General features: G+C 44.2%; 1 protein-coding gene across 1 annotated transcript in view; it reads left to right on the top strand.

Moving 5' to 3' along the window:
* The window catches only part of LOC121289858 (inactive carboxypeptidase-like protein X2), a 226,852-nt gene that overhangs the window by 200,249 nt on the left and 12,667 nt on the right, over nucleotides 1-13,936 (top strand). The window contains exon 12 of the mRNA XM_041209764.1: nucleotides 7,705-7,844. Coding sequence (XP_041065698.1) covers nucleotides 7,705-7,844 — 140 coding nt within the window. The remainder of the gene's footprint in view (nucleotides 1-7,704; nucleotides 7,845-13,936) is intronic.

Here is a 13,936-nt window from a genome sequence, read left to right as displayed (position 1 = left end):
ATATCTGCTGCCCTTGTCCTTCTGGATGGTAGCGGTCATCGGCTGTCGAAGGAGCCTTGGTGAATTCCTGCAGTGCATCTTGAATATTGTGCACACTGCTGCTTCTGTGCATCAGTGGTGGAGGGGGTGAATGTTTTGTGGATGTGGTGCCAATCAAGCAGGCTGCTTTGATTTGGATGGTGTCAAGCTTCTTGAGAGTTGTGGGAGCTGCACTCGTCCAGGCAAGCAGAGAGAATTCCATCACACTCCTGACTTGTGCTTTGTAGATGGTAGACAGGCTTTGGGGAATCAGGAGGTGGATTACTCGTCACAGGATTCCTAGCTTCTGACCTGCTCTTGTAGCCACAGTATTTATATGACTAGTTCAGTTCAGTTTCTGGTCAATGGTAACTCCCTAGATGTTGATAGTAGGGGATTCAGCCATTGACCATCAAAGGGCGATGGTTGGATGCATTCTTGTGGGAGATGGTCATTGCCTGGCACTTGTGTGACGCAAATATTACTTGCCATTTCTCAGCCCAAGCCTGGATTTTATCCAGGTCTTGCTGCATTTGGTCATGGGCTACTCGGTATCTGAGGAGTCATGAATGGTGCTGAACATGGTGCAATCATCAGCGAACATCCCCACTTCTGACCTTATGGTGGAAGGAAGGTCATTGATGAAGCAGCTGAAGATGGGCTGAGGACACTACCCTGAGGAACTCCTGCAGTGGTGTCCTGGAGCTGAGATAACTGACCTCCAACAACGACAGCCACCTTCCTTTGCGCTATGTATTACTCCAAACAGCGAAGAGTTTTCCCCCGATTCCCATTGACTCCAGTCTTGTTAGGGCTCCTTGGTGCTACACTCTGTCAAATGCAGCCTTGATGACAAGAGCAGTCACTCTCAGCTCACCTCAGGAGTTCAGCTCTTTTGTCCATGTTTGGACCAAGGCTGTAATGAGGTCAGGAGCCGAGTGGCCCTGGCGGAACCCAAACTGGGCATCAGTGAGCAGGTTATTGCTAAGCAAGTGCCGCTTGATAGCACTGTTGATGACCCCTTCCCTTACTTTACTGATGATGGAGAGTAGACTGATTGGGCGGTAATTGGCCAGTTGGAATTGTCCTACTTTTTGTGACCACGACACACCTGGGCAATTTTCCACATAGCCGGGTAGATGCCAGTGTTGTAGCTGTACTGGAACTGCTTGGCTAGAGGCATGGCAAGTTCTGGAGCACAAGTCTTCAGTACTATTGCCGGAATATTGTCAGGACCCATAGCCTTTGCAGTATCCAGTGCCTTCAGCCATTTCTTGATATCACGTGGAGTGCATCGAACTGGCTGAAGACTGGCATCTGTGAGGGTGGCTGAGATGGATCACCCACACAACACTTCTGGCTGAAGATTGTAGCCTTATCTTTTGCACTGATGCTCTGGGCTCTTCAATCATTGAGGATGGTGATATTTGTGGAGCCTTCTCTTCCTGTGAGTTGTTTAGTTGTCCACCACCATTCATAACTGGATGTGATGGGACTGCGGAGCTCAGATCTGATCCGTTGGTTATGGGATTGCTTAGCCCTGTCTATCTCTTGCTACTTATGCAGTCTGGTGTGCAAGTAGTCCTGTGTTATAGCTTCACCAGGTTGACACCTCATTTTTAGGTACGCCTGGTGCTGCTCCTGCATGCCCTCCTGCACTCTTCATTGAACCAGGGCTGATCCCCTGGCTTGATGGTAATGGTGGAGTAGGCCATGAGCTTAAACATTGTGTTTGAATGTAATTCTGCTGCTGCTAATGGCCCACAGCGCCTCATGGATGTCCAGTCTCAAGTTGCTCGATCTGTTTGAAATATATCCCATTTAGCACGGTGATAGTGCCACACAACATGATGGAGGGTATCCTCAATGTGAAGTTGGGACTTCATCTCCACAATGACTGTGCGGTGGTCACTCCTACCAATACTGTCATAGACAGATGCATCTGTGGCAGGCAGGTTGGTGAGGATGAGGTTGAGTATGTTTTTGCCTCTTGTTGGTTCCCTCACCACCTGCCGCAGACCCAGTCTAGCAGCTATGTCATTTAGGACTCGGCCAGTTCGGTCCTCCACCCAGAGTACATTCTGCGCCTTTGCCACTTTCAGTGCTTCCTCCAAGTGGTGTTCAACATGGAAGAGCACTGATTCATCAGCTGAGTGAGGAGGGTACGTGGCAATCAGCAAGAGGTTTACTTGCCCATGTTTGACCTGATGCCATGATGGTCATGGGATCCGGAGTCGATGTTGAGGACTCCCGGGGCAACTCCCTCCTGACTGTATACCACTGTGCCACCACCTCTGCTGGGCCCGTCCTGCCGGTGGGACAGGATATATCCAGGGATGGTGATGGTGGAGTCTGGGACATTATCTGTGAGTTATGATTCCGTGAGGATGATTGTGTCAGGCTATTGCTTGACTAATCTATGAGACAGCTCTCCCAATTTTGGCACTAGCCCGCCAGATGTTAGTAAGGAGGACTTTGCAGGATCCGCAGGGCTGCGATTGCTGTTGCCGTTTCTGGTGCCTAAGTCGATGCCTGGTGGTCTGTCCGGTTTCATTCCTTTTTTGTAACTTGGTAGCGGTTTTATTACAATTGAGTGGTTTGCTAGGCTATTTCAAAGGGCATTTAAGAGTCAACCACATTGCTGTGGGTCTGGAGCCATGTGTAGGCCAGACCAGGTGAGGACGACAGATTTCCCTCCCTAAAGAACATTAGAACTGTCAGATGCAGCACTAAAATAGGCGGTAGAAAGGGACATCTAGAGACTGGGATGACGCACAGTGTTAGGAAAAAACAGAGTGAGTTATTTATGAAGGCTGCTTCATACATTGTTTTCTCTAGGAACTGCACTTCGATGCAATATTAAAAGGCTTGTATGGTCCTATGAGACTAGGAGCTCTGCCTGTTGGAAAATTGCTTTTGACAGGGCAACCCAAATCAGACAAGTTCAAAGATGGCACTCCTAGGGAGTGCTGTGAGTCAGTTTAAAGTACAATTTGCATAAAAATGCCTTTTGTTATGAAGTATTAGTGCAGGCCTCATTGAGATATAAGTCAAAATAATTGCTGGGAAACTCACAAGAAAATTGCAGAAATCAAAGAAAATCTGTCCTCAAACTGCACCTGATTTCAACTGCATTGAAATCAGGTGACAGTGACAGTGCAATGGTGGCATTAAAGCTGGAAGACTCTTGCCAGCTGTGCTATTGAATGCAGCGGCTATGGAAATGAGAAGTACGGGGAAGAGGTCGAACAGAGTGGCTCAACTTGCATGCAGAATTTTTTCAGTGCGAAAGTGGCAGAGGTCGCGCATACACAGGTTTCCTCACTAAAAACGGGACATGTGCTACACTACAGTTTTAGTATAAAATATGAGGAAGCTGCAGGTCAATATCTCACCAATCACAGTGACTGCAAGATATGCTTCCAATTACATCAAAGCTACCACAGTTGGCTCAAAAAAGAACACCATTAACTCAGTGTTACTGACACCTCTGATCAAATGTTTGAACTTTTAATAGAAACTTGACGCAACTGCATAATACATCTGGCATGTGAAAATCTGCAGCACAGAGCAAACTGATGAGCACAAATTTCTTTGTCACTAACAACCTAACTAACCAAAAGTCATTATCTAACAACAATCTCACAGTTTTCACTCTTTGGAAAAATGTTACTATCTACAATATATTAAAAATCTTGTGCCCACACTCACTTCTGTCTGCAAAGCCTCACTTTCCATTCACGTATTTTTGTTAACACTTTTCTATCAGTTTTTCCCACTATAAATTACTATGCTCATGTTTGTAATGGAAACTATCTGTGTAAACTTGCTGTGTTATTGCACTTCAGTTTTACATCTCCCAACTTGTGTCAGTCACTTTTCTGTTGCAGCAAGCTCTAGTTCTTTGTTTCCAATATTGTCAGTTTTGCTGTTTAACCGTCATAGTAATACACAATCAAAATATTTGATTAAAATCAGGTATATTGTTGCCTTGGGGATGGAATTATATCTGTATACTGTGGTCCAATTATCCCTTACCCTCTTAACCCCGCATAATGTGAGATTAACTAGAATATATTAAAGGTCTGGGGGACAAGTGTCTCTTGTTCCGCTGGATACAACTATGCAATCTGGGTGGAACAATCCAAATTAACAGAAGTATTAAATGTAAGTGAGTTACACCCAAAACTGCTTATGGCCATGTTTTCAGAGATATTTCACACTGGTTCAACTTCAAAGTGCCCAAGTCAGCTCCACTAACTGAACTGGCGATGCCCCCAAGTTACAATTACGAGATTATGCCAATAGCATTGCTTCACGAAAGCTCTTCAAATTATGCTTATTTCCTTTGGCACGCAGGTGCTAGTAGGCAAATTTTAAAACAGTTATCATATAAAAATATTTAATTTATAAGAAATTGAGTATTAACTGATTCAGTGTAGTTTTAAAAGTCATTTCAATGATTTCTAATTAGATTATTCACAGCAGAGGACTGATTAAAGGATCCTTATTGAAAAGACTTATTTTTTCTGATAAACTCATTTTCAGCTTTTAATAGAATTGCATCAGATTACAACTCTTAAATATATAAACCAAACTACTGATTATTGTAAAAGAAATATCCATCTGGTTCACTAATGTACTTCAAGAAACAAAATCTATCATCCTTACCTGGTGGTACATTTGACTCCAGAACCACAGCAATGTGGTTGCCTGTTACTCGCCCTCTGAAACAGATTAGTAAGTCATTCAGCCCTATTAAAACATGCAATGGTGAACGATAATGAGAATAAAACTGGACTGACCACCTGGCATTGACCCAATCACCTGATGCAGACACAGCAAAGGAAAGCCAAGCTCAGTCAGTCCTGCAAAGTTCTCCTTACTGACATCTGAAAATTGTTCAAAACTTTGGAGAGCTGTCCCACAGAGCTGTCAAGTAATAGTTTACAAAATTATACCTTTCAGTCAATGTCCCAAACTTCTCCATCACCATCACAGGGTATGTCCCACTGGCAGAACAGAACCCACCAGAGGTGACATTGCAATGGTATACAGTGGTAAGGGAATAGCCCTAGGAGCCCTTAACATTGATTCTGGACTCCTATATCTCATGGTATCAGTCAAATATGAGCAAGGCAACCGCCTGCTGATTACCACCTATCACCTTTCTTCAAATTAGGAAATACAGCTTCTCTATGTTGAACATTACTTGGAAGAAACAAAGAGGGTGGCAAAGGCACAAAATTAATTCTGAGTGAGAAACTTTAATGGCCATCACTACGGACTGAATGGCTGAGTCCTGAAGGACAGAGCTGCCTGACTGAGCCTGCAGCGGATGATGAGAGAGCCCACAAGGGTGAAAAGTCTACTTGAACTCCTCCTCACCAATATACCTGTCACAGATGCATTTGTCCATTACAGTATTAGTAGGAGTGGCCACCATACAGTTCTTGTGGAGACTTCACGTTGATGACACCATCCATTGTGTTGTGTGGCACTACTTTTGTGTTAAATGGGATAGATTCAAAACAGACCTAGTAGCCCAAAACCAGTCATCCATGAAATGCTGTGGGCCATCAGCAGCAGCAGATTCTATTCAACCACAATCTGTAACCTAATTGCCTGACATAGTTCTCACCATTACCATTACCCTCAAACCAGCTTCTATAAGGAGTGTAGAAGAGCAGTCAGGAGCAGCAGCAGGAGTGCTTATAAATGAGGTGTCAGCCTGCTGAAGTTACAACGCAGGACTACAGTTAAGCTAAATAGTGTAGTCAGCATGCTGTAGATAGAGCTAAGCAATCTCATAGTCAACAGCTGTGACAAAATTGTTCTGACAAAAGATCAGCAACCTGAAATGTTAGCGCTGTTTCTCCCTCTGCAGATGCTGCCTGACCTAATGAGAATTTCCAGCACTTTCTGTTTTTATTTCAACACTCTCCTAGCTGGCCTTCTATCTTCTACCTTCTATATATTTGAGCTAATCCAAAATTCTGCTGCTGGTACCCTAACTTGCAGCAAGTTCCATTCAGGCACCATCCCTGTTCTCACTGACTGACTATAGCCCTCAGTCCAAAACTGCCTCAATTTTAAAATTCTCATCCTCATGTTCAAATACTTCATCCCTCCCTACCCATGTAATCATCTTCATCCCTTCCAGGTACTCTGAGTTCTTCAACTCTGGTTCCTTGTGCCCCCCTCCCCCTCCCATCCTCATTTCCTTTGCCCACGGTGGCTTCAGCCTTGGATTTCCAGCCTCTGGATTTCCTTTCCTAAACCTTTCTGCCTCTCCTCCTCCATCTCCTCCTTCAAAATGCTCCTTAAAGCTTAACCTTTTTGACTAAACATTTGGTCAGCTGCCCTCATGTCTCCTTCTCTGGATCTGTGTCATTTTATACAAAAACAGAATTACCTGGAAAAACTCAGCAGGTCTGGCAGCATCGGCGGAGAAGAGTCCTCATGACCCTTCGACAGAACTAGGTGAATCCAAGGAAGGGGTGAAATATAAGCTCGTTTAAGGTCGGGGGGTGGGTGGGTTGGGTGGGGGGAGAGAAGTGGAGGGGGGTGGTGTTGGTTGTAGGGACAAACAAGTAGTGATAGAAGCAGATCATCAAAAGATGTCACAGACAACAGAACAAAAGAACACAGGTGTCGAAGTTGGTGATATTATCTAAACGAATGTGCTAATTAAGAATGGATGGTAGGGCACTCAAGATATAGCTCTAGTGGGAGTGGTGGGAGCATAAAAGATTTAAAAATATTTAAAAATAATGGAAATAGGTGGGAAAAAGAAAAACCTATATAAGTTATTGGTAAAAAACAAAAGGAAGGGGGAAGAAACAGAAAGGGGTTGGGGATGGATGAGGGAGGTCAAGACCTAAAGTTGTTGAATTCAATATTCAGTCCGGAAGGCTGTAAAGTGCCTAGTCGGAAGATGAGGTGTTGTTCCTCCAGTTTGCGTTGGGCTTCACTGGAACAATGCAGCAAGCCAAGGACAGACATGTGGGCAAGAGAGCAGGGTGGAGTGTTAAAATGGCAAGCGACAGGGAGGTTTGGGTCATTCTTGCGGACAGACCACAGGTGTTCTGCAAAGCGGTCGCCCAGTTTACGTTTGGTCTCTCCAATGTAGAGGAGACCGCATTGGGAGCAACAAATGCAGTAGACTAAGTTGGAGGAAATGCAAGTGAAATGTTGCTTCACTTGAATTTTATACCTGATTAAACTCCTGTGAATTGCCTTGGGATATTTTACAACATTAGAGGCACTATATAATGTAAGTTGTTGTTGACTCTACCATACCCTTTAATGTATCAGTTCTAGATATAAAAGTTTGATTCCGAAAATTCAGATCAAGAAATAACCTAAAGTAATGAAAGCACAAACATTTTCTTTTTGAATGTATTCACAATGTAGTGGCAAACAGCAGCCACAACAGTTTATTTTCTCAATGTATTTTGAAGAATGTTAACCACTGTATATCTATAACAATGTGAAAATGTTAGTATTCTATAACAGTACAATGCAAGTAAAATATACTTAAATAAGTTCAAAATTGAAGTAAATGCTGAAGAATAAATGTTAGCAAACCATGGAACTTTGATTTGAATGAAATATTTCTATGATAATTGGCCAGATAATTATTAGGCAACTGTTGTTAAAATAAAATTATTTTCTTTTTTAAAGGTATGAATGACTTCAGTTATCTGCACACAAACTGCTTTGAAATCTCTATGTATGTGGGCTGTGACAAATTCCCTCATGAGAGTGAACTGCCAGATCAGTGGGAAAACAACCGAGAATCCCTCCTTGTTTTCATGGAACAGGTACATTATAGAAGAGTCATTCACTGTACTATATATCCACAAATATGAGTAACTATTTCTGGATAGAGGATATAATACCATTCCAGTGCAAGACAAGCTGGACTGGACTGGGTGATACTAGTGGGCAAAAAAACATGAGGTCGCTTATCAGTTCAGGAGTCACAGGCTGATGTCAAAGAGACGGCAACCATTTTGAGGCTCTGGCTTGATTTATGTTGAAGTACGGGTTTCCAAACATTCCTTTTGAAACAGTTCACAGCATTAAATTTGGCCAATATCGAGTTTCTATACTTTGTAGCAAGGTGAGTGCGGGGACGATGTCGTAATTACAGAGTGTGGTGTGGGGAAGGTGCCAGGGCAGGATCTCCCAGCCCCACAGATTAACTTTAGAACTATACAAAGCCAAGTAAGTGTAAGTTTATTAGCCACACAGATGATCAGAACATATTTGGCATGCACTCTACCAATTGCAACTAAGGTGTCAATGGGTATCTCAAATTGCATCTTAAAAGCAGCCAAGAGTCTGAAAAAGGCTGTAGCTTTGGGCATCTAGTAGTAAGCCCTTTTCAAAATGGTGATAAATGCTTGGTAGAGCTTAATGGAGTGGTAAGATTAATGACCCCATTTCACAGAATCACACAGTGTAGAAGAGGCCCTTCGGCCCTTTGAGTCTGCACCGCCACGTGAGAGACACCTGAACCTACCTACCCAATTCCATTTACCGGCACTTGGCCCATAGCCTTGAATGTTATGATGTGCCAGGTGCTCATCCAGGTACTTTTTAAAGGCTATGAAGCAACCCACCTCCACCACCCTTCCAGGCAGTACATTCCAGACTGTCACCACCCTCTGGGTAAAAAATTTTTTCCTCACATCCCTCCTAAACCTCCTGCCCCTCACCTTGAACTTGTGTCCCTTTGTGACTGACCCTTCAACTAAGGGGAACAGCTGCTCCCTATCCACCCTGCCCATGCCCCTCATAATCTTGTACACGTCGATCAGGTCGCCTCTCAGTCTTCTCTGCTGCAAAGAAAACAACCCAAGTCTATCCAACCTCTCTTCATAACTTAAATGTTTCATCCCAGGCAACATGCTGGTGAATCTCCTCTCCAGTGCAATCACATCCTTCCTATAATGTGGCGACTAGAACTGCACACAGTACTCCAGTTATGGCCTCACCAAGATTCTATACAACTCCAACATGACCTCCCTACTTTTGTAATCTGTGCCTCTATTGATAAAGGCAAGTGTCTGATATGCCCACTACCCCACTAACATGCCCCTCTGCCTTCAGAGATCTATGGACAGACACGCAAGGTCCGTTTGTTCCTCAGAACTTTCTAGTGTCATGCTGTTCATTGAATACTTCCTTGTCAAATTACTCCTTCCAAAGTGTATCACCTCACAGTTTTAAGGGTTAAGTTCCATCTGCCACATATCTGCCCATTTGACCATCCCATCTATATTTTCCTGTAGCCCAAGACACTCAACCTCACTGTTAAGCACCCGTCCAATCTTTGTGTCATCCACAAAGTTACTAATCCTACCCCCCACATAGTCATCTATATCATTTATATAAATGATGAATAATAGGGGACCCAGCACAGATCTCTGTGGTATGCCACTGGACACTGGCTTCCAGTCACTAAAGCGTCCTTCTGTCTTCACCCTCTGTCTCCTACAACTAAGCCAATTTTGAATCCACCTTATCAAATTACCCTGAAACCCATGTGCATTTGCCTACTTTATAGGTCTCCCATGTCAAAGGCTTTGCTGAAATCCATATAAACTACATCAACTACACTACCCTCATCTACACACCTGGTCACCTCCTCAAAAAATTCAATCAAATTTGTTAGGCATGACCTCCCTCTGACAAAGCCATGCTGACTATCCCTGATCAAACCTTGCCTCTCCAAGTGGAGATAGATTCTCTCCTTCAGAATTTTCTCCAATAGTTTCTCTACCACTGATGTGAGACTTACTGGTCTGTAGTTCCCTGGCTTATCTCTACAATCCTTCTTAAATAGCAGAACCACATTAGCTGTTCTCCAGTGCTCTGGCACTTCCCCTGTGGCCAGTGAGGCTAATTGCTTTCTTAAGCTCCACCTTGCACTTTCTGTACCCCACTAATGCCCCGACTGATTTGCTCCCCTTGTATCTGCTAAAAGCCTCTCTTTTCCTTCTCATCATATCCTGCATATCTCTGGTCATCCATGGTTCTCTGGGCTTGTACTCCTTTCTATCACCCTGGAGGGAACATGTTGAGCCTGTACCCTCCCCATTTCCTTTTTGAATGCCCCCCACTGCTCTTCTGCAGATTTCCCCACAATTAGCTGTTCCCAGCCTACCTTGGCCAGATCCTGCCTTATTTTACTAAAATTCACTCTCCCCCAATCCGAAACATTTTTTTGCAACTTGTCTATTTCTTTGTCCATAACAAGCTTAAATTGTACCATGTTATGGTCGCTATCACTAAAATTTCAAGGCTGTTACCATTCTAATAATGCCAAATTAAAAGCAGTCACTGTTACTTAAAATTCATTAATGGTTTGCAAATTTAATGCATCAGCCAAATATCTTTATAACTAAAAGATATGCAAACTAAAACAACATTTGGAATATTTCAATATGTGGTTTCTCTGAAATTTAAAGCCAAATTTTCATTATTTTATTTATCGAGTTGCTAAGACTTATTCATGTGTAAGGTATGTAAGGCAGGTTATACCTTCTCCTGTTAGGCACACAACAAACATATGGACAAAAAAGTAGTCTACAGTCGTTGCCTGCTTCAAGAACCATTATAGCAAATGATAGCAGCTCTTATGGAGATGATGACTATGGTGGCTATAATTACATTTCCTGAATGGAAGAAGATGTTGCAACAATGGCCGTCAGTCTATCAGCAATATACTCATGCTAGTGCTATTACTGCCTCATTTCAGGAATGAGTCACTATCACCCAGCTGCATTTGACATACCATCTGACACTTCTCCCATCTATGATAAGATTAGTTCTCTCTTTGTAAATAATTAACTCTCTTCGTTCCTCTGTTCCATGCTCTTGCATCAAAAGATGATGCAAGGAGCTTAAGTGGAAGCTACAATAGGTTCTTCTGTGCGATTGTTGCTTTGAGTCAGAGATGATAGTTATTCTTTGATGCCAGAATGGTGATGATAGGCTTAGCAAAAAGAGCTTCAGTGCTCAGAGGACTTATTGTTCAAATAGCATGAGTTTCCAACATTATTCTTACTAAAATGTGACCTGAATTGACCTGTCCAATTTAGTTATTACCTAGCCAGCAACGCCCACATCCCGTGAAAGAATTAAAAAAAACTGGCTTTTGCTCAAATTATGTTACTTTACGGTTCGGATTGTTGTTTTATTCTAATAAATGGCAACACCCTTATATACAGTTCCAAAAGGTCAGTGGTATAGAATCAATGAGAGTTATTCCACAAGTTACACATTCTAAGAGCAAAATGTAGAATAAGCCTGCTGCTCTTCAGGGCAGGTATTCCAAACCATCATCTCTCACAGTCAACCCACAGCCCCAATTCCAATGTCGCCAATTTGCCGACCTTATTGCAGCAGATCAGGACTTAAATACATCACTAGTAATGGATGCAGATCCACGTTTAAAATCCCAGGGCTTTATAAATGGTGGCTGGTGGCCCACTTTGATGCACAGGTAGAAGCTGGAGCAGCCCACACCCAAGTTTCTTTGCAAATTCCAGTTTGGAACAGTCTATGGCGGGTATTTTACAGTCCTGTAGGGCGGGGACGGGGCTGTAAAATATGGCGAGCCATGCTAGACTCCATTGACTTCGGCAGGAACGTAAAATCCCACTGCAAAAAATTCCGTCCTGTATGTGGTATATTCTCTACCCCAGGATATCAAAGTCTCCCTCCTCCTGATCACTGCTCAGACTAGGCCTTCCAAAGCAGCATCTGAGACCCAGGGCACACAATCTTGAGGCCTAGCAGCCAGTAATTTTGTTCAGCAGTGTTTCCCTCCTTCTGTAGCCAGACTGCACCTCCCCTCTGAGAAGTGCTGGCTTTCATCAGAGACTACCCATGTCTGGTTCTCCCAAGCAGCCTTTGAATATCATGGCCAGGGTGACCCAAAATCTCTTATTTCATGGGATTGTCTCATAATTGAGCCCACCGTCCTGTGTCCTGGCTTGCATTCACCCGGGATGCTGTTTTTCAAGTAATTTGGGCCTTTAAGTCACCCGCATGCACAATAGCCACCCTCCTCCTGTTTTCACCCTCTCACAGCTCTGGCAGCACCTGTTCCCCCCACCCCTGCTTTCACCGCTGTGGCACACCCCAACCCCAACCCTCACAGCTCTGGCAGCACCTGTTCCCCCCACCCCTGCTTTCACCGCTGTGGCACACCCAACCCCTGCTCTCACAGCTCGGGCAGCACCTGTTACCCCCACCCCTGCCTTCACCACTGTGGCACACCCCAAACCCCACCCTCACAGCTCTGGCAGCACCTGTACCCCACCACTCCTGTTTTCACCACTGTGGCACACTCCAAACCCCACCCTCACAGCTCTGGCAGCACCTGTACCCCACCACTCCTGTTTTCACCACTGTGGCACACTCCAAACCCCACCCTCACAGCTCTGGCAGCACCTGTTCCCCCCACTCCTGTTATCACCACTGTGGCACACTCCAACCCCCACTTTCATAGCTCTGCCAGCACCTGTTCCCCCCACCCCTGTTTTTACCACTGTGGCACACCCCAAACCCCACTCTCACAGCTCTGGCAGCACCTGTTCCCCCCACCCCTGCTTTCACCGCTGTGGCACATCCAAACCCCCACTTTCACAGCTCTGGCAGCACCTGTTCCCCCCACCCCTGCTTTCAGCGCTGTGGCACACCCCAACCCTTGCTCTCACAGCTCTGGCAGCATCTGTTTCCCCCACCCCTGCTTTCAGCGCTGTGGCACACCCCAACCCCTGCTCTCACAGCTCTGGCAGCACCTGTACCCCCCACCCCTGCTTTCAGCGCTGTGGCACACCCCAACCCCTGCTCTCACAGCTCTGGCAGGACCTGTTACCCCCACCCCTGCTTTCAGCGCTGTGGCACACCCCAACCCCTGCTCTCACAGCTCGGGCAGCACCTGTTACCCCCACCCCTGCTTTCACCGCTGTGGCACACCCCAACCCCTGCTCTCACAGCTCTGGCAGCACCTGTTCCCCCCACCCCTGCTTTCAGCGCTGTGGCACACCCCAACCCCTGCTCTCACAGCTCTGGCAGCACCTGTTCCCCCCACCCCTGCCTTCACCACTGTGGCACACCCCAAACCCCACCCTCACAGCTCTGGCAGCACCCTCCCCAACCTCAAGACTTAAATATTTTCAGGTAAGATCCAAGTCCTGACCATTGAAACCATTGTTTTCAAATTATTCCACATGAAAACATTTAAAAAGGACACTTGTAGAAATAACACCATTTAAAAGTAAGCAAAATAGACATTTTCAACTTGATAGATGCCATTTTAAATGTGTTTTCATTGAATTTTATGATTAAATGCAGTTTGTGAAAAATTTCAGTTAATCGGCTTACGTTTACTTACATGATTAAGCTACAGACCATTTTGCTTCAGTTGTTTTGGTATCAGACTTCCACAAACTCCTTTCTACATATCATCCTACCACTTGTATATTTATCGCTCTTTGTAAATACAAATACCAAATTCAAATGATCGGTTAAAAATCTTACAGATATTCTGTGAGTAAAATATATTTTTCTATCATTGTTTCTGACACTTAAAACTGCTTAATTCTTTAGGTAATGAAAATTGCTTTCAAAACACACACCATTTCAATGACTTAACACAAAAAATGCAGATTTCTATTGCATTACAGAAGATGTTTCTGTTAAAAAGCATTCCTTCATTTTCAGTATTCTCATGAATAAATGGGAAAATATGAAGATTTAATATATTTTCATTTTGAAACAATCTAATGGTAATTCTCAAAGGAAAGTGGATTTGTGATAATGGCATAAGCAAAGGGAATGACCATAAAATAACACAAAACATTTTCCTCATGCGAACAAGCTGCCTGCAATACTC

This window comes from Carcharodon carcharias, chromosome 17 (genome assembly GCF_017639515.1).
Source record: "Carcharodon carcharias isolate sCarCar2 chromosome 17, sCarCar2.pri, whole genome shotgun sequence".
NCBI lineage: Eukaryota > Metazoa > Chordata > Chondrichthyes > Lamniformes > Lamnidae > Carcharodon > Carcharodon carcharias.
This window is presented reverse-complemented; position numbering and strand designations above follow the sequence as displayed.